Raw genomic sequence first — 22,287 nt, 5'->3', positions numbered from 1 at the left:
TTGAAGTGCTGGTTCAGGGCTGGGAACAGACTTGGGTAGAGCCCTCCCTGGCCTTGCAAACATGTCTTGGGACTCAGGCACATGGGCCAGAAGCAAGGTCTGGTTCTGGGGAGGGAAGGGACAGGATACAACACAAGTAGTAAGGGTGTGTCTCTGTCAGTTGCTACTCCTGTCACACCTGGAGGCTGGAAGACCAATGCTCGCAGCCCTGCAGCCATGACTTCTGCAGAGTATAGATTCTCAAGTCCTCTGTTCTTTTGCCATATTCATTGCCATAGTCTGTGTACCAGGGACCAGAAATGACCTCATGTCCTCCTTGGGTTAATCCAACTGCTCCTGGTCAAGAGGACAGCAATGATCTCTGCCTTGCATGAGTCTCTCAGACCTTCCTCTTGGGCAGTGATTCTCAACCTGTGGGCTGCGACCCCACTGGCAAACCTCTATTGCCCAAAATATTTACACTATGATTCATAACAGTAGCAAAATTACAGTTATCAAGTAGCAAAGAAAATAATTTTATGGTTGGGGGGGGGTCACCATAACATGAGGAGCTGTATTAAAGGGTTGCAGCATCAAGAAGGTTGAGAAGCACTGTTTTAGGGCTTTCTGGGATGGGTCATAGCAACTCGCCACTCTCTCAGTCCACAGGCCCTGCCTGGAAGCCAGAGCAGCTCTCCTGACCAGCTGCCTGACCATCAGCCTGGCTGGAGACTCAACCCAACCTCCTGCTTAGAGGTGAACGCTTCCTGTGGCTGGAACATACATCCAGTTATCTATTCAGAGTCTATCCATTCCTATGCTAGATGGAAGATCCTGAGGCTGCGGCGGGGGTCGGGGGGAGGACCTTACCTGTATATACCCCTGTATCCACAGCATCTAGCGTGCGGCCTCAGGAGATAGATTTACTGAATTTCTTGACCACTGCGAACAGTGGAAGGCTTCAAAATGCCACCCAGAAAGCCCCTCCTGAGATGCAACCTAATGCTCTCAGGAGTGCACTGAGTCGTGGATGCTATCTGCTGTGACACCCTGAGCCAGCTGCCAATGTTGACAGTGAGCACTGCAGCCACCGGTAACCCCAGAACTGGCGTTCTGAGCAGTTCACATAAATCTGACTAGGTTCTGGAAAATCCCCAAATGTCCACCGTCAAGTCCTCCATCTGTGGTGCATGCATAAGCCACCTGAGCGGAGGATGCCTGGCAGTGGCCTCTCCTATGCCTGGGACAGCTGTGTGATTCCTAAATCCCCAGGGAGGGCACAGACTCAGAGGGTGGTTGGCTGGACAGGTTTCCCTGTGTCATGGCACACACCCTGCCCAATCATTCCTAAAAAAGAATCCTTCTTTTCTCACCCCCTCGCGTACACAGGGTGAAGATCCCCAAGGCCTTCTGAGCTGCCTGCACTGAGAACCTCCAAGCACCCAGCTATAGCCTCAGCCAGGCCCCGACTGTGGGAGACTTTGCAACCTTGGCTGTGGTCACCTCAGTCAAACTGGGTACCTCTTATGCACCCTGTGCAAAACCGGGCACCTCTTCCTTCTCTTCCAAGCCACAGATCAGACAAAGCTAAGTCGTTGTCCTCTGTTTTAGTTTGCTCCAGGCCCCCCCCATATTCCTCTTGCATCAGTGACCAAAGGCCTGATGACATCTCACTTGTCTGATCCACTGCTTCTTTCTGGCTTGGTCACACCTGCACCCAGTGACACTGCACCCCAGCTGACATATTGTTGGTCAGGGTCGGGTTCAGACACCTTCCCACACCAGTTCAAACCTCTGGCTGAGGCCAATCTCAGGCAAGTATGGTCTAGAAGCATCTCACCCCAGTTCCAGGGCTCTGGTGCACACTGCTGCAGGGTTCTGGACTGTTCTCACGTCACCAAGTTCAACCAGGCTGCACAAATGCCAGGGCCAATGTGTGAGCCTGCCTCTGCCTCTCCTTACCACACGGAGGTGTATAATTTCTCAAGACATTATGGGGCTTTTCTAAGGCGCAGAGTCACAGACTGACCCACTTGTCACTGTGCTGGTCAATACCATCAACTTGACAGGATCTGGCATCACCTAGGGGACAAAACTCTGGGCATGTTTGTGTGTGTGTGGGGGGGGGGTGTCTTGACTGGGTTATCTGTGGCAGGAAGAGCTGCCCTGAGTGTGGCTAGCACATCCCAGGAGCTGGAATGAGCAAAAAGGAAAAAGCAGGCTGAATGCCGCATCCACGTCTCTCTGCTTCTTGGCTGTGTATGCGGTGTGCCGGCTGCCTCAAGCACCGGATGCCATGTCGTTCCTGCCATGGGGGACAACACCTTCAAACTAGGAGCCCAAACGAAGCTTTCCCTTGTTAGGGCCCCTGGGTCAGGTGTTTCATTATAACAATGAGAAAAATAAATGACGCAGTCTTGTCTAACTCCATCTTCCTTGGTGTCACCCTCCCCCAATGACAGGCGTTTGTGTGGCTCTGCAAGCTACGAGCCTAAGGTGATGGTGGCACTTAAGATCTTTTGGGTGAATAACAGGACCATGACCCTTTGCAGGGGAGCTTGCCTGTCCCAGACACTGGACCTGTTTCCCTCTGACTAGGAAGTTCTCATGTGTTCACTCCTCCTTGGTACCTGTCTGTCTGACCCCTTTTGCAGGCTGAGTTCTAGAGCTGATAGTCAAATGGGAAATCTCCGTGGGGCACTACGTTCTTCCTGCATCTCCTACCTGACCACCCACTTGGTCCTTCCCATATTTGCGCTGATGTCGTCTCGAACTCTCCCAACATTCTTCAGGTCTAGCTCAGGGCAGCCAACAGCCGTCTGTTTCCCCTGCCCTAACGGCCCTGCCCCTGAAGCCTTCTTACCTGAGCCAGGAGAGCTCCCAGCATGGCTCATATTCAAGGGCACCCGCCCAGCCTGAACAAGGTAGACTGGGCAGAGCTTCTCCTGGACAAAAGAATGGGGCTTGGGGTCCAATGTTAGTGCATGCAGGCCAGAGGAGCAACTGGCTTATGGTAGGAAAACAGTGGACCCATTAGGTGAGGAGGTCCCAGCTTTGATACCAGACCTTTCTCACACATATTTTGGATGTGAAGCTGAGTCATGACCCACAGCTATGTCTCTGGGCAGGGTGAGAAGTCCATCCATGCCCATTTATGAGTCTTTCTTTCACTAATGCCTGCTTTGCATCCAAGTGCTGGGCAATGGCCAAGCTAAGTGCATCGGAGACTTCTGTCTAGAAGAGGAGTCCAGCAGAGGACACTGTCCTTCCTGGCTGTGCCACTTTCTTGGCTGGACTCTGTGATGGGGGTGGGGGGGTAGAAGGGATGTTTGGCCATGGCTACTTCCTCCACTAAGGAAGGGTGACATATCAAGGTTACCTGTGCCCATTCTTTGTCCTCTATCTTGTTGCAAGCTTATTAGAAACCAGAGAAATCACTAGGCCACACATCTCAGGTATGAGCCTGGTCCTGGTGCCCTCCCTACCCAATCTCTCCTCATTCTCCTTGCCAGGCTGGGCATCCTGGGCAGTCTCCCCCTCCACCCTGATCTGGCTCCCTCCTCACAGCCTGTGACTAGCCACTTGCTGAGAATAGTTCAAACATGCCTCAAGTGACTTCTCGGGGGCCTGAAACTTGGGGAAAGAACCAGCATCTCCCCAGAGGTCCATGCCAGAATTCTCTGTCTGGTCCTCTATCGCTACCCTTCCCCGACCCCTCCATTTACCCATCACCAGCCTGCAGCCTGCATGTCTCCTCGATGGGCCCTCAGTTTCCTCCTTTCCCACTGCACCCTCTCCTCTTATCCAGACTTTAGCCACACCCCAGGCCAGCTCCAGTTTGACTCCAGAGTGGAGGACTTCCCCTCTAGAGCCAGGCTGATGTTACCCTCTGGCTCCACCTCCTCTACTGGTGCTCTGTAGCTCTCAATATTAAAATTAAATAATTTGGCTGGGTATGTAGCTCAGTGAAAGAATATTTGCCTAGCATGTGCAAGGCCCTAGGATCCTCCCCCGGAATGGAAAGAAAATGAAATAACTCAGTTCTTAAGGCTAGTACCTCATCTTTCTCTCCATCTGTGGCCCTCCATTGGCTTCAGGCTCTCCCCTCTTGGGACTTTTTCTTCACACTTCCTAACTAGGTTCCTGGGTACCAGTAGAAGGACATAGAAGCTCTAGATGGCAGGCAAGGGTTCCTGGTGTGAAAAAACACCAATGTGCCAAGCAGGGCGGTACTCTAGTGTGTGCCTCAGTTTCCTATGAACAAGGCTGTCTGTTTAGAGTCAGGTTAGGGAGGGTTGAGGTCCTGGTCAGTTCTCGGTTACGTATGGCCTAGAGGATGACTGTGGCTGAGGGGCTACTTTTCCTGCTGCCCCCATATCTGAGCACAGACACATTAGAGGGGGAGGAGGGGGCTGCACTGGGCACAGCTAGTACTGAGTAGGACGCCTCTTGCATAGGAATGCTTACTGAACATGAACCAATTCTGAGGCTCTGTTATCATCTGCAGCAGCGCGGGAGGGGAAGGGAAGCCAGACAGGTTGCGTCAGTTGAAATGCTCAGCCTGAATCTGAATCTATTTCCATTGGGCCCTAGAGTTGCCAGGACTCATGGCAGGACTGAAGTCAGGGAGGTGAGCAGAGACACCCGGGAGGGGGTGAGAGCGAGCAGGCAGTGGTGATGGAGAGAGGTCAGGAGAGACTGGGACTGAAGAGTATTTGTGGCTATGTTGTTAAGGACAACTTGGGGAAGGTGAGTGTGTCTGCAGGAGGGGTTTGCTCTCCTAGGTGCCCATCGCCCATAGTGTTAGCTCCTTGAACAGCCACGTGGTATGGACCAGAGGCTAGCTGAGTGTCAGGGAAGGACATTTTAAGTTCTTTTGGTTGGAGGGTCTGCTCAGTACCTCCAAATAGACCTCGGGGGGCAGATACTTCCAGAGGTGGGAATCCATCATCTTTACGCCTCCATTCGGATCCCTAATAAGGAAGTAATAATATTGCCGAGTCTTTAGCACGCTCTCTATGAGCTAGTGAGAAGACTAATTATCTGACGACACTAATAAATGGTTATGATGTTATTAAAAATGGCACCAAGCTAGGATTAACAGGCTCATCAATTGTAGAGAATCGGGTTTAACAAGGTCTCCCGCATGTCCCATCCAGGCTGGCCTTGATGGGTTCCAGGCCTCCAAAGCACTGCCCAACAGCACAGAGGCTATAAATGAGGTTCCCTGTGGTTCCCCAGCAGAGGGGCACAGAGGGGCTGCTTGCTGCTGGCCCTCCTCATCATGTCCCACTAGGAAGTCAGCTCTTCAAAGTTTGTGGTGGCAGGACTGACTGTCCCTCCCCTCCTACATGTGGTCTTGGCCATCCGTCTTACAGGAGCTCCATCCTCCCCATTCCCATTCCGTCTGCAAATGCCAGGCTCCAAAGTCCAACTTACAAGGCTTGGGGGAGCGGTAGGAGGAGGAGCATCCGGTCCTGCTGGCTCATTTCCATAATAATTACAGTTATTACTAATAACAGTGACAACACAGTTCCCCATTTACATGGAAGCCTGTAGCTCAGAAACCCCTTCCCATCCGTTGTCTCTTTGTAGCCTCACAGTAGGCAGGGGAAAGTGGAGACAGTTATCATCTTTCTCATTGTGGAGGCAGGAAACTGGAGCTTGGGGACACAAAACGAGTCCTGAACAACTCCCTCCTCAGTCTCCGAGGAACAACTGGGAGGATAAAAATAAAAACAATGACATCACGGCCTGATGCTCCGCCAACTACACCAAGCACACCTGCTAACGGAGTCCTCACAGCACCCCTGGGAGGCAAGTTCCGTGCGTGTTACCCCCTTTACAGGCGAGGGGACAGACACATTTAGACTGTCCAGGGACACCTAGCTATTGAGTGGCAGCATCAGTACAGGCTCTTCAACGCTGCCCCCTCTCACCAGACATCCATACAGGCCATGTTTGCCAGGCTGGGGCATAGGTTCACCACATCATACTCTCCCTGACTCTTAGGGTTCAACTTTCATCCCCACCGCTTGACTATGAGGTCTCCATACAGCACCTCCTCAACGTCCGGGGTGGTGGGGCAGGACATCTGTCAAAGGCTGGTACAGCTGCCTCCACCTGGAGACGCACAGCAGTGAGGAGCCCAGACACTGACTGGGACTATGGGGCCTTGAAGACTGTGTCAGTCATGAATGTGCTTCTGCCCTGGCTCTGGGCCAGTGTGGTCTCTCTGGGGAGATCAAAGCCCAGGGCCACTTAGGCACATAGCTTTTAAAGACTCCCTGGCTTTGAATCCATCCCACCACTTGATATCTGAGACCTGGTTCCAATCTTTCTGCCGTTTCTGCCTCAGTCTCTGTAACTGCCTCAGTGGGCTATTCTAAGGACAGGAGGGAGCAGGCCTAGGGCATCCAGGGCAGATGTGGTCCTCACCACCTTTAACTGCACGCAACGTTTCTTTCAGGTAAGTATTACTTCTGTACTGCTGAGGACCCAGAGACGGAAGGTGGGGGGGATATTTCATCTGTGCCCTGTGAGCCTGGCAAACAGTACCTGGTTAGATTCCCACACCTTCCTTAGAGGCCTTGGTAGCCGCTCACTACTCCTGTAATGAAAAGGACAACACAGAGCTGGTGTGTGTGTGTGTGTGTGTGTGTGTGTGTGTGTGTGTGTGTGTGTGTACTGAAGAACTTCCTAGGTCATACATATGCTAAACCTAAAAGCTGGCTTTTGACCCTCAGATCTGCTGGTCCTGAGCCTGGACTTTGACAGGGAGGGTGTGTTTGCTGTTAGCATCACACAGGTACCCGTGGCTCTGCATCACTGTCCCAGTACTCCCGGTGGTGATGGGAGATGGGTGACCTTCACATTTCACCCAGAAGGAAGCTGCTCAGAAGCTGGGTGACTTGTGTCTGCGCCCATAGCTAAGGGCCCCAATTCCTCTCCTGGCCGACAAATTCTTGTCTTTTTCCTTATTTTCTACAAACCCAGGCTCCTCCCATGGGCTTCTCCCCCTTCACCCTGCACACATGGCTCCTTACTCTCCAGGTTTTTCCTGTCCTAGGCAGGGTGCAAGGTTCTTGGTGTTGCCCAGTGACGTCTTACCCACCCCTTCATTTCAAACCTAAGCCAACTTCTTGAGCCATCTGCCTCACCAATGAACCCACAGTGACTAGGAGTGACAGATCTGTTTTCATGTCCCTGAACTGGAGAGTATGTTTGTTTAGGCTCCTCAATCCCAGGGCTGAGACATCTTTCAAGAACCAAAAGGCCGAGAAGATGCAAAAGAATTCTCTCCATAGCAACCTCACCAAAGATGCCTTAGGAAGACCCAGCATCAGAGGGGCCGATCTGTGCATGTAGTGGGGATGTTTGGAGGTGGACAGCCTAGGCCAGGCAGGTCCAGCAGAGCTGGGCACACTTCTTGTGGATCTTGATCAGTCCGCAAGAATACAACCTTCACCTCCATCTCCCTAGTCCTTAGGCCCTCACAGGCTGGGATGCCCAGAGGTTCAAATGGCACGTCACTAGAACGTCCCACCCTGTCCTTACCCCAGCCTCCATGCCCAAGCCCTGGCTTACGTGGTCAATGAGCTCCTTGACCATGCCGTTCCACTGGCCCTTGTCGTCCTGCGCCCCGTACTTGCCATCTTCCACCAGCCGGATCTCGTAGGAGAAGCCCAGGATATGCGCCAGCTCCTTCAGCAAGTCGATGCAGTAGCCCTCAAATCGGTCATTGCCATAAAGGGTCCTATCGGACTTGCGGAACATGACAAAGGGCTCCTCCTGTGTGGACAGAAGGGAGACAGGATGCTAGGCTAAGTGGTCGGGGTGGGCATAGGCGCTGTAGCTCAGGCTGACCTTGACATCTCTAAGTCACTAAGGATGACCTAGAACCTCTGATCTTCCTGCCTCCGCCTCCCAGATGCTGAAATTACAGGTATGGGCCTCACCTCCAGCCTAGGCTCTTGTACATCCACACATACACACTCACATGCACACGCGCACACATATTCACTAGGTACATTTGTGTGTGTGGGGGGGGTACAGGTACATATGTGTGTAAGTACATGCGGAGGCCAGAGGTCAAACTTGGGTGTCGTTGTTCAAGTATCATTAATGTTTTTTATTGCTTCCATCTTAATAATAATAAAACTAACATGCATTAAATGTAGAAAATAGTTTTAAATATTCCCCCTGGCCAGATAGGGTGATTTGTGCCTTTAATCTTAGCACTCTGGAGGCGGAGACAGGAGGATCTCTGTGAATTTGAAGCCAGCTTAGTCTACACAGAGTTCCAGGCTTGGCGGGATGACAATAGTGAGGCCCTATATAAAAAAGAAAAATCCCTTTGAGAAGAAAATTACATGTATTCGCGTAATCTGAACTAACCACTTGAAGTTCACTTTTCTTCAGTGGGGTGGAATGGCTACCACAGACCATCATACACCTGGTTTCGTGACAGGGTCTCTCAATGGCCTGGAACCCACTGAGTAAGCCAGACTGGCTAGTCGGAGAGCCCCAGAGATCCTCCTGTCTCTGCCTCCCTAGCACTGGGATTTCAAGCACGAGCCACCACATTGGCGTTTTGTGCGCTCCTAGGGCTAACACTCAGGTCTCCTGCTGGCCCCACAAAGCACTTTGCCAACAGCTGTCCATCTCCTCAGGCTCCAGAGTTTTCTTTTGCCGAAAACACTGCAAATGGCTTGAACCAGGGAGAGGGCAAGTCTATTTTCTGAAAGCCAACTGGGTGTCTTGCGATGGCACCTGCAGGGACAGTCTCAGCACAAGGGCTCTGCTGGTGCTGACCGACTTAGGTGCCAGTGACCCTAGAGCTATGAAGTGGTGGGGCAGGAGCTACCTGATTCCATAGCCGGGTTTCTGCTGGGCTGTATCCCAGGCCAGCACCAGCCTGACCTTAGAATCTCTGAGGAATGCACTGGACCCACTGAAGCAGGAGCTGTGGGCGAGCCCTTTATCCACTATGGTGCCTTCCTGACCTGTTCCAGACTAGACACCCCTCCCAACACTGCTCTGTTCCCAAGGTCCCCTCAGCGCCCCAAGTCAGGACCAGGCAGGGAGCCAACACTGACTGTGGTAACAGTGTCATCAGCAAGAGGCTCTGCCTCTCCCAGGGATCAGTTGGTCCCCAGGAAGGCAGTTTGTGGGTGCAGGCATGCCTGTCCTGTGTCAGGGGATGGGAAGCCAGTGGAAGTCAGAGAGTAAGGCTTAGCGTTGTCTGACTCTTGAGAAGCACAGCCCTGGGCTACACCACAAATGTAAAACTATGGGGAGAGGCAGGAAGCCCATGGGGAGGACTGAACTGACAGCATCCAGTCAGAGATGCTAGGATGCGGCAAGATCCAGATGCCCCAGAACCCAGGAAAACATACAAGTCCATGATTCTGTGGGCCTTAAGCACCCACCTCCACCCACAACTCCCTGTGGAGCCGAATCCCCGCCCCATCTGCAAACTCCACATTTGTTGAATTACTACCGTGTACCAGGCACCACTTTCGATGCGCGCCTATCTATTTTGTTTAAGTCTTACTAGCATGCAAAATAGATGGTCAAATTCCCATTTGATACATGAAGAAAAAGACTCAGAGAGAGTAACTACATAACCCAAAGCCACACAGCAGTTGACAATAAATAGTCCAGAGGAGTTCAATTTCTGATAGACACAGACAATCAGCACCCTCCTTCACCCAGCTCCTTTCTTGTCTGTCCCCTAGGCTCAGACCCTCCTGACTTCACCTGCTCCTGCAGGTCCTGAACTCAGGCTGAGAGCTGCTATAACCTTTACCTGCTTGGGTCTCTTGGACCTCAGTCCTGACCCATCCTTTTCCCTGGTCTGCTAGCCACCTTCCCCCACACCCACCGTCTAAATGCCTCTACTCCTCCCTGAGAGCCATTCACTGATAGAACACATGCTCCCAATAACACAAGGACTTACTTAGAGGGGTGTTTCATTGTTTTTCCCACTGGTGGGGCATTTTTTTGACCCCCTGACTCCTAGGGAAAGGGTGGGAAAAGGAAGCCTCTGGTGACCATTGTTGTTGGGTCCATCAGTGCCTAATCCAGGCTCCTGCTGTGGCAGGTGGGCTGTTGTTCTGTCCTGGTCTCTCCCATTGTGCCACCCCACCTCATGACATGGGTCTACCCAAGCTTTCAGGAGTCCTTCAGGGACTTCTGAGAAGGAGGCAGAGAGTGTCTGCATCTCTCACGGGTTCCTGACCGTCTGGGAACTCTGAGGACAATGTTTTCCCATCGAATCATACAGGAACATGGACCTTTGGGTTAGTCCTTCCCTAGGCCTCAGGGCCTCTGATGCTACCTGCAGGTAGGAGCCAGGCAAGCAGCTCAGCATGGGAAGGGAAGCCTATGGGGGCCTAGGTCAGGCTGAATGGAGGTTAAGGGAACATTAAACTTTCCCCAGGTAATACTGCCCTGGCACCCTGGGCACGGGGCTTGGGTGGGCTGTCAATCCACTGACCCCTTTGATGGATGATCTTGTGCTGTAACCAAGCTGCACCACTGAATCTGGGGGCCCTGACCTTATTTAGTTTAGGGAAAGAATTAGAGGGAAGGGATCATCCTTCTCATGGAAATTGCCCGGACAGGGAGAGATGCCCACTCCCTGCTGTAGAATGGAGATTTCGACAGACCTATCCTAATAGGAGTAGGGGAAAGATGAACCCACCAGGAAGAAGCCCTCAGTGCCTGGCAAGTGTCAGCTGCCAGTATTACTATATTGTTCTTATTATTACTATTTATACACACTCCTTCTTCCTGTGTGCAAACTGGCCCCTTACGTCAGTGACCTTTCCCGCGTAGAGACCACACCCAATGTCACCAAACAGTAACGATGGTATCATGGCAACCAGGGAAAGTGGAGGGAATCTTTTGGGAAAAGCCCCTAAGACTGCTCCCTTCCTGACCCGCCCCCTCCACGCCTCTTCTTGGCCTTTGCCTCTAAAATTAGCACTTCATTTGTGAAGCCACCACAGCCCCAGAATCTATACATCTCCATCTAAATACGCTGCCTTCGGAGCAGCTGCAAAATGCCATTAATTTCGGGAAGTGCTTTGCGGATGGCATACATATTTAACAGCTGAAGCCCAGGGCATTAAAATGGTGCTCGCCTTAGTAATGCGTCTCCAGCCCAGCAACATTTCCTAGGGGGTAATTCTCAACTCCGAGACTACTTATTCATGGACTATTTCACAATTTATTACTGGAAATGTCCAGACAGCCAGTTCACCGGCTCCCTCAGCTGCTAATCGATTGCTCAGTGAAGGTGCCCTCAATTTCATAACTTCACGCTCTCCTATTGCTCCGGGAGAAGAGCCGTGGGACCAGGGGTAATATTTCTCCTCAACAAGTTACTGAAAACAGGGGTCCAGAAAAATAACCTTTCCCCACTTTCTGTCACAAGGCTCTCCATCTGGGCTCGCTACCAATCACTTAGCAATAGAAAAACCAGACCTAGAGCTAAGCTTCTGCCAGACACAGGGCCAGAAGGTTGAAAGAGGAGGTGGGGAGCGGGCAATCCCCAGAAGAGAAGGGTTCAGAGATTAGCCACCCCATAGCTGGGCCCCGGAGTGCCCTGACTTAGGCTATGTCTCCTCATGTCCATGCATGAGGACATGTATGCACACTGGTAAAACGGCCCACATATTTCTGTATGTTGCCCCTCTGACCCTGCTTAGACACACAGACCAAGAACCTAGACCTGAGGCCTTGGCTGTTGCAGCACTGAACAAGACAGGGCATTCAGAGTCACATGTCTCTAGTGGGTGAATCCAGAATGGCCCCTGCCCCACATTCTGGCCTTGGCTTTCCCCTTCTCCTGCTACTAGGTGCTGGGGGTCAGCTTGCTTGGCAGCTGCATCGATGTGGGTCACAGTGTGCATACTGTAGCGGTGTGTATCCAGAGGCCATTTGTGACACAGCCCAAGAATTCACATCTGCCCACACGCACCCCGATTACCAGTCACATCCACAGCGGAAAGAACCTCGAACCTTCAAAAGCAGGGCCCCAGGAGCACATGGCGTGAGCTTTCTTGGTGTGAGCGGAGGTTTGGGTACATGAACTTTTCATGAGACTGTGAACAGCAGAGCCAGAAGAGAGGTTGGGCCTGCACGGAGGGTGGTGGGGTAGGCTTCCAGCTTTAGAATGGGGATCTGCCCAGTGCTCTGAGCGGCCAGAGGGCGCAGTCAGGCTCCTGTCCATTGGTCTGTTCAGGGAAGGCACCTGGATTACCTAACCCCAGAGGTTTAGCATAGTGAGAGTGGAAGATGGGGTTGGTGAGCTCACACAGGCTGCTGTGGTCTACCACATCCCAGGAATATAGCCGCCCTTCTCATCAGGGTTCTCACCTCCAGGCCCTGGTTCCCTGGGGCAGAACAGTTTGATGTTCCGATCCTGTACCTGCCTGTCACTCAAATGTGGTTGCCTTGACAACGCCAAGGCAAGCCTGTGCTCTCAGCAGGAGGTGCAGGCCCTGTGCACAGGCAAACCAAACAAGGTGCTGAGTTTTCAGTCAGGACAGCTCAGCCAGCGCTGGGCTGAGTCACTCCCTATGACGTGTGTAGCTGTCCCAGGGATAGGTGATTAGCCTGATCCTAGGGTCAGGAGCTCAGACTGTGCCCAAGGGAGGGGAGGACATAGGAGCCAACCTGTAATGTTATGTCTCTCTGAGAGGTCAGAGCTCTGGGAAGGTCCTGGGTGGAGGTGACAAGATTATATAATCTTAAAAGTATATAGCAGAGTATGGGGCAGTGGGGGATGGGAGGGAGGCCCAGGAGAGCTCACTGGGCTTGAAATATGTTCCAGGGAGGACTGGAAGTTTGTAACACTTGTGCCCCAATGCCAGGAATCGCCACTCTGGCTGTGCTCGGTCTTTGTTGAAGTTCAGGGCTCTGACAGCGGCCATATATGGTTGGCGTGTGACCAACCTGAGCTCACTGGGTCCCGGATCAACAGCCATCCATTACAATAACTGCTCTCAGCCCACCATGAGTTTATCGACATCCACCCTCTCAACTCCAGGAAGTAGGTGGTGATCGCTCCCATGTATTCCTTATCAGACAGGCCACAGGTATCAAGCAGGAAAGTCATGTCTCAGGCCCACACATTACATCAACAGAGGCCAGGATGCAACCTCAAAGTCTGTGCTCTTAGCTACTGCTCATCCCGTTCCTACGGGTGCCAAAGAGCAGTTGGGCCATTTCTACCCAGTTGATATGAGGCTGAGGGGCAGCAGGACAGATGGAGCTGTGTCCGGGCTATAGGCCAAGACTTAAGAGGGACTTATCTTGCCCCACATCCTCCTGGGGTTCCTGGGTGCCAGCCAGTTCTGGGGGTGGGACCTTTGGTGATATAGTGAGCCCAGCAGGTTGGGGTCCAGCGCAACTATGGTGAAGATTGACAGGTCAATGGTTTGTTTGCCTGATTTAGTTCTTAAAAAAAAAAGACCTGTGCCTCTGTAGAATATGCTCTTTTGGGGGTTGGGGTATGGGTGGGGGGTGGGCAGTGGGCGGCTGTCCTGGAACTCATATGTAGACCAAGATGGCCTTGAACCAGATGCACCTGCCTCTGCCTCCTGAGTGCGTGTACCACCAAGTCCCAGCCAGTTCCACACCCTTGAAACAGAGCAGCTGCCATTTCAGTGAGATGTGACCCAGTGGCCTTTCAAGGAGGCTGTGTTTTGCATCCTGTTGGGGAGTCCTCCGCACGTGCTCCCCGTTTGGAGTCTTGTTTCGTGGCTGCATCCCCTCGGCTCCTGTAATCATCTCTCCTCTGCCTCTCTTAAATCATATTTCTCTCACCTCGTTTTAATCTCGCCTTGCAAAAAGTATTTTATTTATATCTCACATTTCATGCAATTCTGCTTTTAATCTTTTACCACCTTTTTATTATTTTATTTTTACCCTTTTATATTTTAGCGCTGCCACACTCTCATCCCTTTGCTTTTGGACTTTTTTTTTTTTGCTTGAGCATTTTTTACCTTGTCTAGCCAGCATTGTAAATTATTTAATTTTTCACCTTTCTTAATATCTTCCCTTTTTATCTCTCCCCTTACCTTCATTATCCCTCCTCAACCTTTCTATTTAGCTCTCCTTTTGCTGCCCTTTATCTTCCTATTTTTATCCGCATCCATATTCCTTTAATTGCTCATCAGTCTCCCGGAACCTGGGTGCTTTTTGTTTATTTTTATCATTTATCTTTTACATTCGTTTGGCTTCTATTCCTGTTGCTTACAGCTTTGACCTACGGCTTTAGTACTTCTCTCCTTAATAAAAAGTGGATCCCTAAAGACTAGAAGGGAATGTGATTATTTGGAAGACACCCGGGGTTCTCACTAGCACCCGTCTCCCATCCCCCCACCCCAGCCAAAGGTGGGATGCCACCTTCCTGGCTCTATTCCTTTGGCTCTATCAGCAACCTGTCCACAAGACCCATTCAATCTCTATGGGCTTTAAGGGGATCTCTTAGGACTATGACCCTGGGGGCTGGAGCTGAGACCCATTGGCTAACATTCCCCTCAACATATACAGTGCTCCAGTGTCCTCGAGATTCCTGGAAGAATGGGGGATATTTTGTAATTGCTTCCCTAACTCTTTCATGGTGCCCACCAACCACCCAGTTACCGAATACATGCTTGGTAGGCACCATGACACTAGAGGGGAGGCTGGTCTGGTTTGACCTGGCTGAACCACCTCAGTGGGGGATGTCAGGGAAGCCACCTCCAGCCAAGCACCATGGAAAGCTCCCAGTATGTGGGTCCAGGCCTCACCCATGGAAGGCTCCCCTGATCCTAATGGGCCCACTTTGCTTTCGTGTAGAGGAACAAGCCCAGGTATCCAGGTACGGGTCTTACAGATTCGGTTACTAGATTCTAAAAGATTGACTTGGGCCGGAATTGATCTCAAAGGCGTCAGCTTCTGCTTGGTTGTGGTGAGGATCCCTGCTCCTAGGGTGGCCCTGGGCTAAGTGGGGAATTGTCCCTAAGAGCAGTGACTCTGTGACATGGTGAGGGTCTGCTCTGAGCCTCTGTTTGTCTTTGCAGCCTCCCAGGGGGCACAGCACCAGTCAGTAAGGGGAGGGCGGTAGCTGCCAGCTGCAAAGTGCAGGGAGCCTGGGAGAGTCCATGAGCCACTTTCTGGTTGAAGTAGATCTGGAGAGCAAGGGCAGGAGAAGAACGGAAGGCATGGAGAAGACACATCGCTAAACTGCCTGAGCTGGGGAGGCAGGTAGGAGCTATCCACATCTAAAAGATGAGACCCCCCCGACTCATCACAAACAGGGGATGGGATGTGGTTCTCTTCAAGGGGAGAAGTCACAGCCTCCAGCTCTTGGGATCTATAAACCTTGTGCAGTGCGGGTGTGTACAGGCTCCTGTCCTAGCACCTGCTGCAGCTGGAGGGACTTAAAGGAAGGGCCTTGGCCCTGGGACTTGGAGTGGGAGAGTCGTGTTGAGCAGTCGCTGTTTCGTGGTCCTACTAACAAAGTGGGGACTCTGCTGTGCCGGTGGGTGAGACAGCAAGCACAGGTTTCTCTTGGGGGATGGAGAGAGCTCCTGGGTTCCAACCTCCCTCTCAAGCTTTCTGAACCTTCCTAGAAGTTTCTACTTTCTTGTGACCCACTTTGCCACTGTCTCCTGGGAGCCTCCTAAGGGGTACCCAAGATGTGACAGGTGGGGGATTGAGGGGTCTCTTAGGTCAGCAGGGCCTGAGGTTCTTACCAGCACAGTGGTGACAATGAGTGACCTGTTGGTCAGAGAGTCGGTGACATTAGGACCTCGGCCTTTGGCAACCTCAGTGATGTTGAGACCGTCAGCTGGACTCCACACCCCAACCTGGACGGACAGACAGACCAAAAGGCAGGTGCTGAGTCTTTTTCTCCACGTCAACAAAGCCATTTGCTTCCAGTCATTGCAGCCAACACTGCTATCACCGCAACTGTGTGTTCTGAGTGAACGATTCTGATGACAACCCTGCTGCCCTCCCTCGTCTGAGGAGACTTCAAGGTGTGAATTTTTTCCTCTTCTTCTTGCTGACAAAGTCTCAGCTGAGGGAGAAATGCAGAGGAGCTACAGGGAGCTGGGAGGATGCTGCAGAAAATACTCAGCAGGGATAAAAGGGCCAGGGGTCCGGGGCTAGGCCGAGCCACCTCCTGACAAGACACTGGGCACACAGCTGCTTACTCAGTGGGTCTGTTCCAGGGGAGACACCTGCAAAGCCCAGCTCACCCTGGAATGAAGGTGACTCTCCCATTGGGATGAGGGGGAAGTGCTCCACATGTGTGGACCAAGGGGAAGGAAGAACTGTGGGTGAACAGGCAGCAGGCCAGCCTTGGAAGCTGTTTGGGGTGACGATGTAAGTCCTATGAACTACACTAAGGTTGGAGGCACTTGTCTTTGTGGTCTCTCCTCTAAAATACACCCGGCCACCATGGGAAACACCTCACAGCATCCTCACAATATCAAGTCAGAGGCTAAAGTCAAGGAAGGAGAAGCAGGGTTTAAATGTCCTCCCAGAGTGAAGAGAAGGCTCAGCAGGTAAAGGCACTTGCTGCTAAGCCTGATGACCCGAGTTCGATCCCTAGGACCCATGGTAGAAGAAGAGAGCTGACTCCTGCAAGTTGTCTTCTGGTCCTCACAGGTGCACAGTGGCGTGATTTCATACATGCACACACAATGAATAAATAAACGCAATACATTTTTTATAAGTCATTCTAAAGCCCTGGGCCTCTTGCAGGTGCATTCTGAGCAAACTGTCCAGCTGGGCCTCATCTTGGCTCCTCTCTCAGGGAAGGCATCTGCATGCCCCACTCTGTCCTTGGCCCAGTTGGGGGTACTCAGAAAGCCTAATCAATTAAACAGAGAGGCCAAGAGCAAACATCCCACTCAGAGAGCTGTGCACAACAGATAGTGGAAAGATACGTAATTATGCTTGGGTAATTCTGCCTTAATCCTCCCAAAGCCACCGGCTGGAGCTAGCTGGATCAGCTCTGACCCAGCTTAGCAAACAGAACGGGGCAATGAGAGGCTGTGGCTGAGGCAGGGGTTCAGCGTGCTCTCTGCCTGCGTGGACTGCTGGGGCCACAAGGAGACTTGACAGGCAGATGGGACTGGAGAGGCTCTTCTCTAAAGTGGGCCAGGTTCAGCGCGGAGATGTTGAGCAGAGGGTTGGGTGCTGAGCAAGAGGGCTAGGGGCAGGAGGCACTCGACAAACATCTGTCCAGAGACGGGTGAGCAGCAGGGAGCTTCAGGCCAGCAAACTCTTTGAAGCCCCAATAGATGCCAGGCGTAACGAGAATGAAAGGATGGGAGTAAAGAGGCTGTCTGCTCACAAGCCCAGGTGGCTATGACCGGGAGCCTCTGGTGGGCACCCTGCAGGCTAACCTCCATCCAGGGATAATAGAGTTTTCCTTGAGTATTAGCTACGGTCAATTTGTAGCAGCTGCCTGGAGGGCTGTTGGGAGATAGATGCTGTTAGGGTGGGCTCAGATGAAAGAGTGCTCCGGTGATCAATTACTGATGCCTGCCACGGGCACAGGAGCGGAAAGCGATGGCACGTGTGTCATCTATCTACTACCCCTAGAACCTGATGCTGTCCCTAGAGCTGAGTGGCTGAGGAAGCCAAGTTAGGACAAGCCACCTGTGAGCGCCATGTCAGCTGTGCCGCTGCCCACGAGGGAGACTGTTCTCTAGCACTGAGGACCTTAAACCAAGACTGATGGGAACTTGTGGAGTATACCTGGGGCTGGAACAGTGGCTCTTGGGTGATCTCAGGATCTCAGGAACAGAGGCCTCAGACACCAACCTTGGGAATTAATGCCACACATGGCATGAAGTAGCTGTGGATGGACAGTTAGGATTCCTGGCTACCCTCCCTGGACATTGAGTGGGAGGATTCAGGAAAGAATCAGGGAGCTGTGGCCGTGTGTATGTTCTACTTGAGGCCATGTTGAACCAGGTCCATGCCTGGGGGCACTCTTACAGCCAGGGCACCCGGGATGGGGGGTCACACTCAGAAGTTTTGGAGGACGGGAACATGAGTTAACTGTAGGGCATTTCAGGGAGCAGAAGAGACTGTGCTGGGCGGGGAGGCCAGCTAAGGAAACTCTCAGTGTCTAAAAGGCCTCAATGAAGGGCTGCAGCGTACTGACTTGGAATTGGGGAACCATTGGCAGGGCAGATCTGGGATGGCTTCAGTAGAATATGTCTATGTTGGCCAGATGAAAGGCCCCAAGTCCAGACAGGATTGCTTTCTTGTACCAAACGCTGGAATCAGTGGTCTGAGAAGCTGGAATCAGTGGAGGGGAGCAGATCCCAAAGATCCTAACATCTCTTTGAGGTAAGGATTTTCTTAGTTTCCCAGACAAGCAATCTCACCATATTTGCCTAGCTGCCTCCAGGAACTGTGAGCTTACTACCCCAAGCCAGGCTATCTGTGGAGGCTAGAAGGTTTAACTTAAGAACATATTTGTCCTTATTGTTGACCCAACCCTGTAGGATCTTAGAGACAATCAGCTTGTGCTGTAAGTCTTTGATTGTGTTTCGCTGACAGGCCTAGCTCATAGAGTCATGGCACAGGTGTCTGTTCTAGCTAGGGCACTGAACTCGGTACACTCAAGTGTAACAGGACCTTCGGGTCTTCTCTAGCCCCCAGCCCTGCAGAGGCCATGCTGGGTCGGTTGAATCCCAAGGGGATGCCTGCAGTTGATCCGCTGTTCTGCTAGGAGCTTGTGGAAGGCACTCCCAACATCCCTGGTCCTCTGCTGAGCCTCCTACAGAGCCTACGCACCTTCTCCAGGCCATCCTCCTTCAGGCTGATGATGTCCAGATCAAAATCAGTCCGCAAGCCACTGGTTTTGTTGAAAACAATCCGTCCAGTTAATCCTTCCCATTGAGCCTGCAGAGGGGAGAGGGCAGAGCAGCAATTCCTCGGGCTCATAAATCATCATTCGGTACAACTGTACAATGCTTCATTTTAATTACTCCTTGCACTGATACTGTTCCCCCAAGACCATGATTAATTAATAATCACCTCCATCATTGCTCGGGCTGTGGTGCGAGCCAGCGATTTCCATAAATTCTATTACGCTCTTTAGCCAGCTCTACATCTGCACCTTCTCGTGTACAACATCGATCTCGGATGCGCTCAAACGAGCCCCCGCCTCGAAGCCCTGGGAAGGGGGAGCCCGTGTCAGATCCCCGGAGAGGGCCAGGGAGGCAGGTGAGCGGAGCTGGAGCACGTAAGACCCACCAAGAGATAGGAATGCCCACAGGCCCAGCAGGCTCTGTTTACAAAGACCCTCAACCTGCTGCCACAGATTCACCCCACAGCTGAGAACTCTGGGGTCCAACTGCTGGGTTCAACTCCACTACCCGTGACCTAGAGCACTCTTTGCCTGAGTTTCCTTGGCTATAGAATGGAATTAGTTGTGGCATCCATCTTTTCAAAATATGAGTGTGAAATAAGCCAGGGAAAGCAAAGAGAGGAGAGCGTGGCCTAATGCAGGCCTGGATAAATGGAAACTCCTGCCATTCTGTTGTCATGAACGCAAAGAGAGACAGGTGTAACTTATTGCAGACTATCTTCTAGGCCAGGATGGGCCAGTCTGACCACAGCCTGTGTTTGAACCCACAGCTATTCCCACCTGTCTATGGGGAGTCCTATGGACCCATCTGTCTGCCTTCCCAGCAGTGGAATTACAGATCTCTACTGTTCCAGATTTATAGGTGGATGCTGGGGACTTCAGCTTTGATTCTCATACTTGAGTAGCCAGCCCTTCACGAGTGGAGTCACGGCCCTAGCCAGAGAGATGACGTCATAAGACACGACCCCATAGTTGGTTGTCACTCAACTTCCCCGGCAGCCTTGAGAGTTGGCCCAGTGAGGATCATGATTCCCATGTTACAGATGGGCAAACAGGCCTGGAGGGAGAAGGTATTGGGAGCCCCAAAGCTTGGACTACATAATAGGCAGAGCCAAGTTAGACCCCTGGTCCCAGGGCCTCACCACTTGGTTTGGACCCCTTGGGGTTCTCCTTGGGGCTGATGTTGGTGGAGATTTTACAGTTAGATTTCTGCATCTGGGAGAAGAGGACCCACCCTCCGTCCTGGGGTCCTGGGAAATAGGAGGGAAACAGCCAGTGGGGGATCCTCCGTCAGAGGAGTGAGTGGAGAGGAGGAATTAGGTATCCAGGAGAGGTGTGCACAGCAGGAGGTCTGAATTCTGGTAATCTGGCCGAGTGCTGGTTTGGGCATAACAGGTTCCTGTTCACTCTCTATTCTGAGTTGGGCTCCTAGCCTCTCCCTGGAATGGACATCGGCACCCACCAAATGACCACTTCTCAAGTTTCCAGGCCCAGAATCTTAGCTTTGGATCCCACCTAAAGACTTAGAGGGTCTCCCTGTTCTTGGGCAGCTCGGAGTCCCTATAGACTTATACAAATAATAGTAGATGATAGTTGGGTTAGAGGTAGGAGGATTGTGAACTGGGCTACTTACTGAGGTTCTGTCTCAAGCCCTTCTCTGCCCACCCCCAAAAGAGAAGATGGACAAAAGGTGTCCTAACTCAGAGGCAACATCCTGGAGCCCCAGAAGGTCACAGAACAAAAGAGGCTCAATCTATCTAACAACCCACTGATGTGCAGGTCCTTAAAGAGGTGGGTGAAGTGCCCAGTACCAGGCCTGTGTGTATGATCATGTATGATCATGACAAGTGTTACGGGTTATCACACTTCCTTTGTGGGTTCTGGAGCCTCAGAGTCTCCTGGAAATGTAGCTGGTCCTCAAAGGAGGAAGAGAAGAACTTTGGCCACAGCCAGGTTCAATGAGGGAACTTAGAGCAGAGAGTTACAATCCCATCCTTAGGGAGCCCACTGAACTTCCACTGTGACCCTGCAAAGTGGGCTCATCATTGTCTCTGTTTCCCAGATGAGAATACTAGATTCAAAGATGAACCGAGGCACCAAGGAGATAGTTCAGTTAGTAAAATGCCTGATATGGAAGCATGAGGTATTGAGTCGGATCCTTAATGCCCACATAAAAATGCCAGGTGCGCTTGCAGGCATCAGGAACCCAGCCCTGGGCGTGGGTGGGGTGGAGGTGAGTGGATCTCAGGTCAGCTAGCCCACCTAAACAGTGAATGCCAAGTTCAGTGAGAGCCAGGCTCAAAAAACCAACCAAGGTAGAGAGTTATAGTGGAAGATACCTGACATCTACCTCTGATCTCCATATGAATGTACACACACACACACACACACACACACACACACACGAATGCGCAGTCGCAGGTACACATGCATGTATCCTCACACACACACACACGTACAGGAACACATGTGTGTGTTTACACACACACACACACACACACACACACACACACACACACACACACACGTGAAAGCCTGGGAAGCTGGGAGCCAAGGGGACAGAGATTAAAAACCACATCAGAGAAGGTGAACTGCTCTGTTTATGACTTCACAGGGAGGCTGGGCTTCCCTCAGGCTGGCTCTCCTATCCCTCTGGCTTCCAGCTCTCTGTGGCAGCCCACACCCTCTGGCTATCTGCCGGCCCCCAGGGAAATCTCAGCAGGTGTCTTCAGCAGCCTTGCTCAGACAGAAGAGGCCTTCCTCCCTGTCAGTGGCAGAGGAATTAAATGCCAGCAGGTGCGGCCTGTCTGTGGGCGGGTGGGCAGGGGCAGGGCAGGGAGCCACGGGCAGCTCCTCCCTGTGACATTTCCCTGCCCACCCGCCCCCTCTAGCAGCCACTCAGGCCTCGCTAAATGAAAGATGCTTCACACGCTCTGAACTCCGGCCTGGTATTTTCCAGCTCCTCTCGGAAATGCCAAGTCTTTAAAATGATTTACTGTCACGCAGTCAGACAGGGAGATGGGCAACTTGGAAGTGGACAAAGGGAAGACTGGGCTCTGCAGGGTACCTGGGTTCTGGAAGTGGCCAGCTACAGACCATGAGCATTTCCTGGCTACTCTTGGCTGCCCCCCAGGGCCCACCGGAGAACAGAAGGAGTGTCCGCCCCAACCTGGGACAGGGAACGGGACTTCTCTTTCTAGGCTGGGCAGTGGGGAATCTGCTCCCCTTTGGCATTCATGGCTGAGCCTTGTGCTTTCCAAGGGGCAAGGGATGAAAGGGTGGGGTCCCTAAAGCAGTGTGGGCTGCAGACCCTCTGACTGGAACCCATTATCCGAAAGGAACTTAGAGTGACTATAGATGACGGTGACTGAAAAATCAGGGCTGTGACACCTGCTGTCTCGGGAGGGCAC

At 52.1% G+C, this 22,287-nt stretch overlaps 1 protein-coding gene across 2 annotated transcripts in view; it reads right to left on the bottom strand.

Moving 5' to 3' along the window:
- Window positions 1–22,287, bottom strand: part of Grik3 (glutamate ionotropic receptor kainate type subunit 3) — a 227,939-nt gene that overhangs the window by 35,261 nt on the left and 170,391 nt on the right. For both annotated transcript variants that reach the window (XM_075944795.1, XM_075944796.1), the window contains 3 exons: window positions 18,802–18,909; window positions 15,735–15,848; window positions 7,567–7,770 (listed from right to left, as the gene is read on the bottom strand). In XM_075944795.1, the coding sequence (XP_075800910.1) occupies window positions 7,567–7,770; window positions 15,735–15,848; window positions 18,802–18,909 (426 nt within the window). The remainder of the gene's footprint in view (window positions 1–7,566; window positions 7,771–15,734; window positions 15,849–18,801; window positions 18,910–22,287) is intronic.

Source organism: Microtus pennsylvanicus, chromosome 13 (assembly GCF_037038515.1).
Source record: "Microtus pennsylvanicus isolate mMicPen1 chromosome 13, mMicPen1.hap1, whole genome shotgun sequence".
NCBI classification, from domain to species: domain Eukaryota; kingdom Metazoa; phylum Chordata; class Mammalia; order Rodentia; family Cricetidae; genus Microtus; species Microtus pennsylvanicus.
This window is presented reverse-complemented; position numbering and strand designations above follow the sequence as displayed.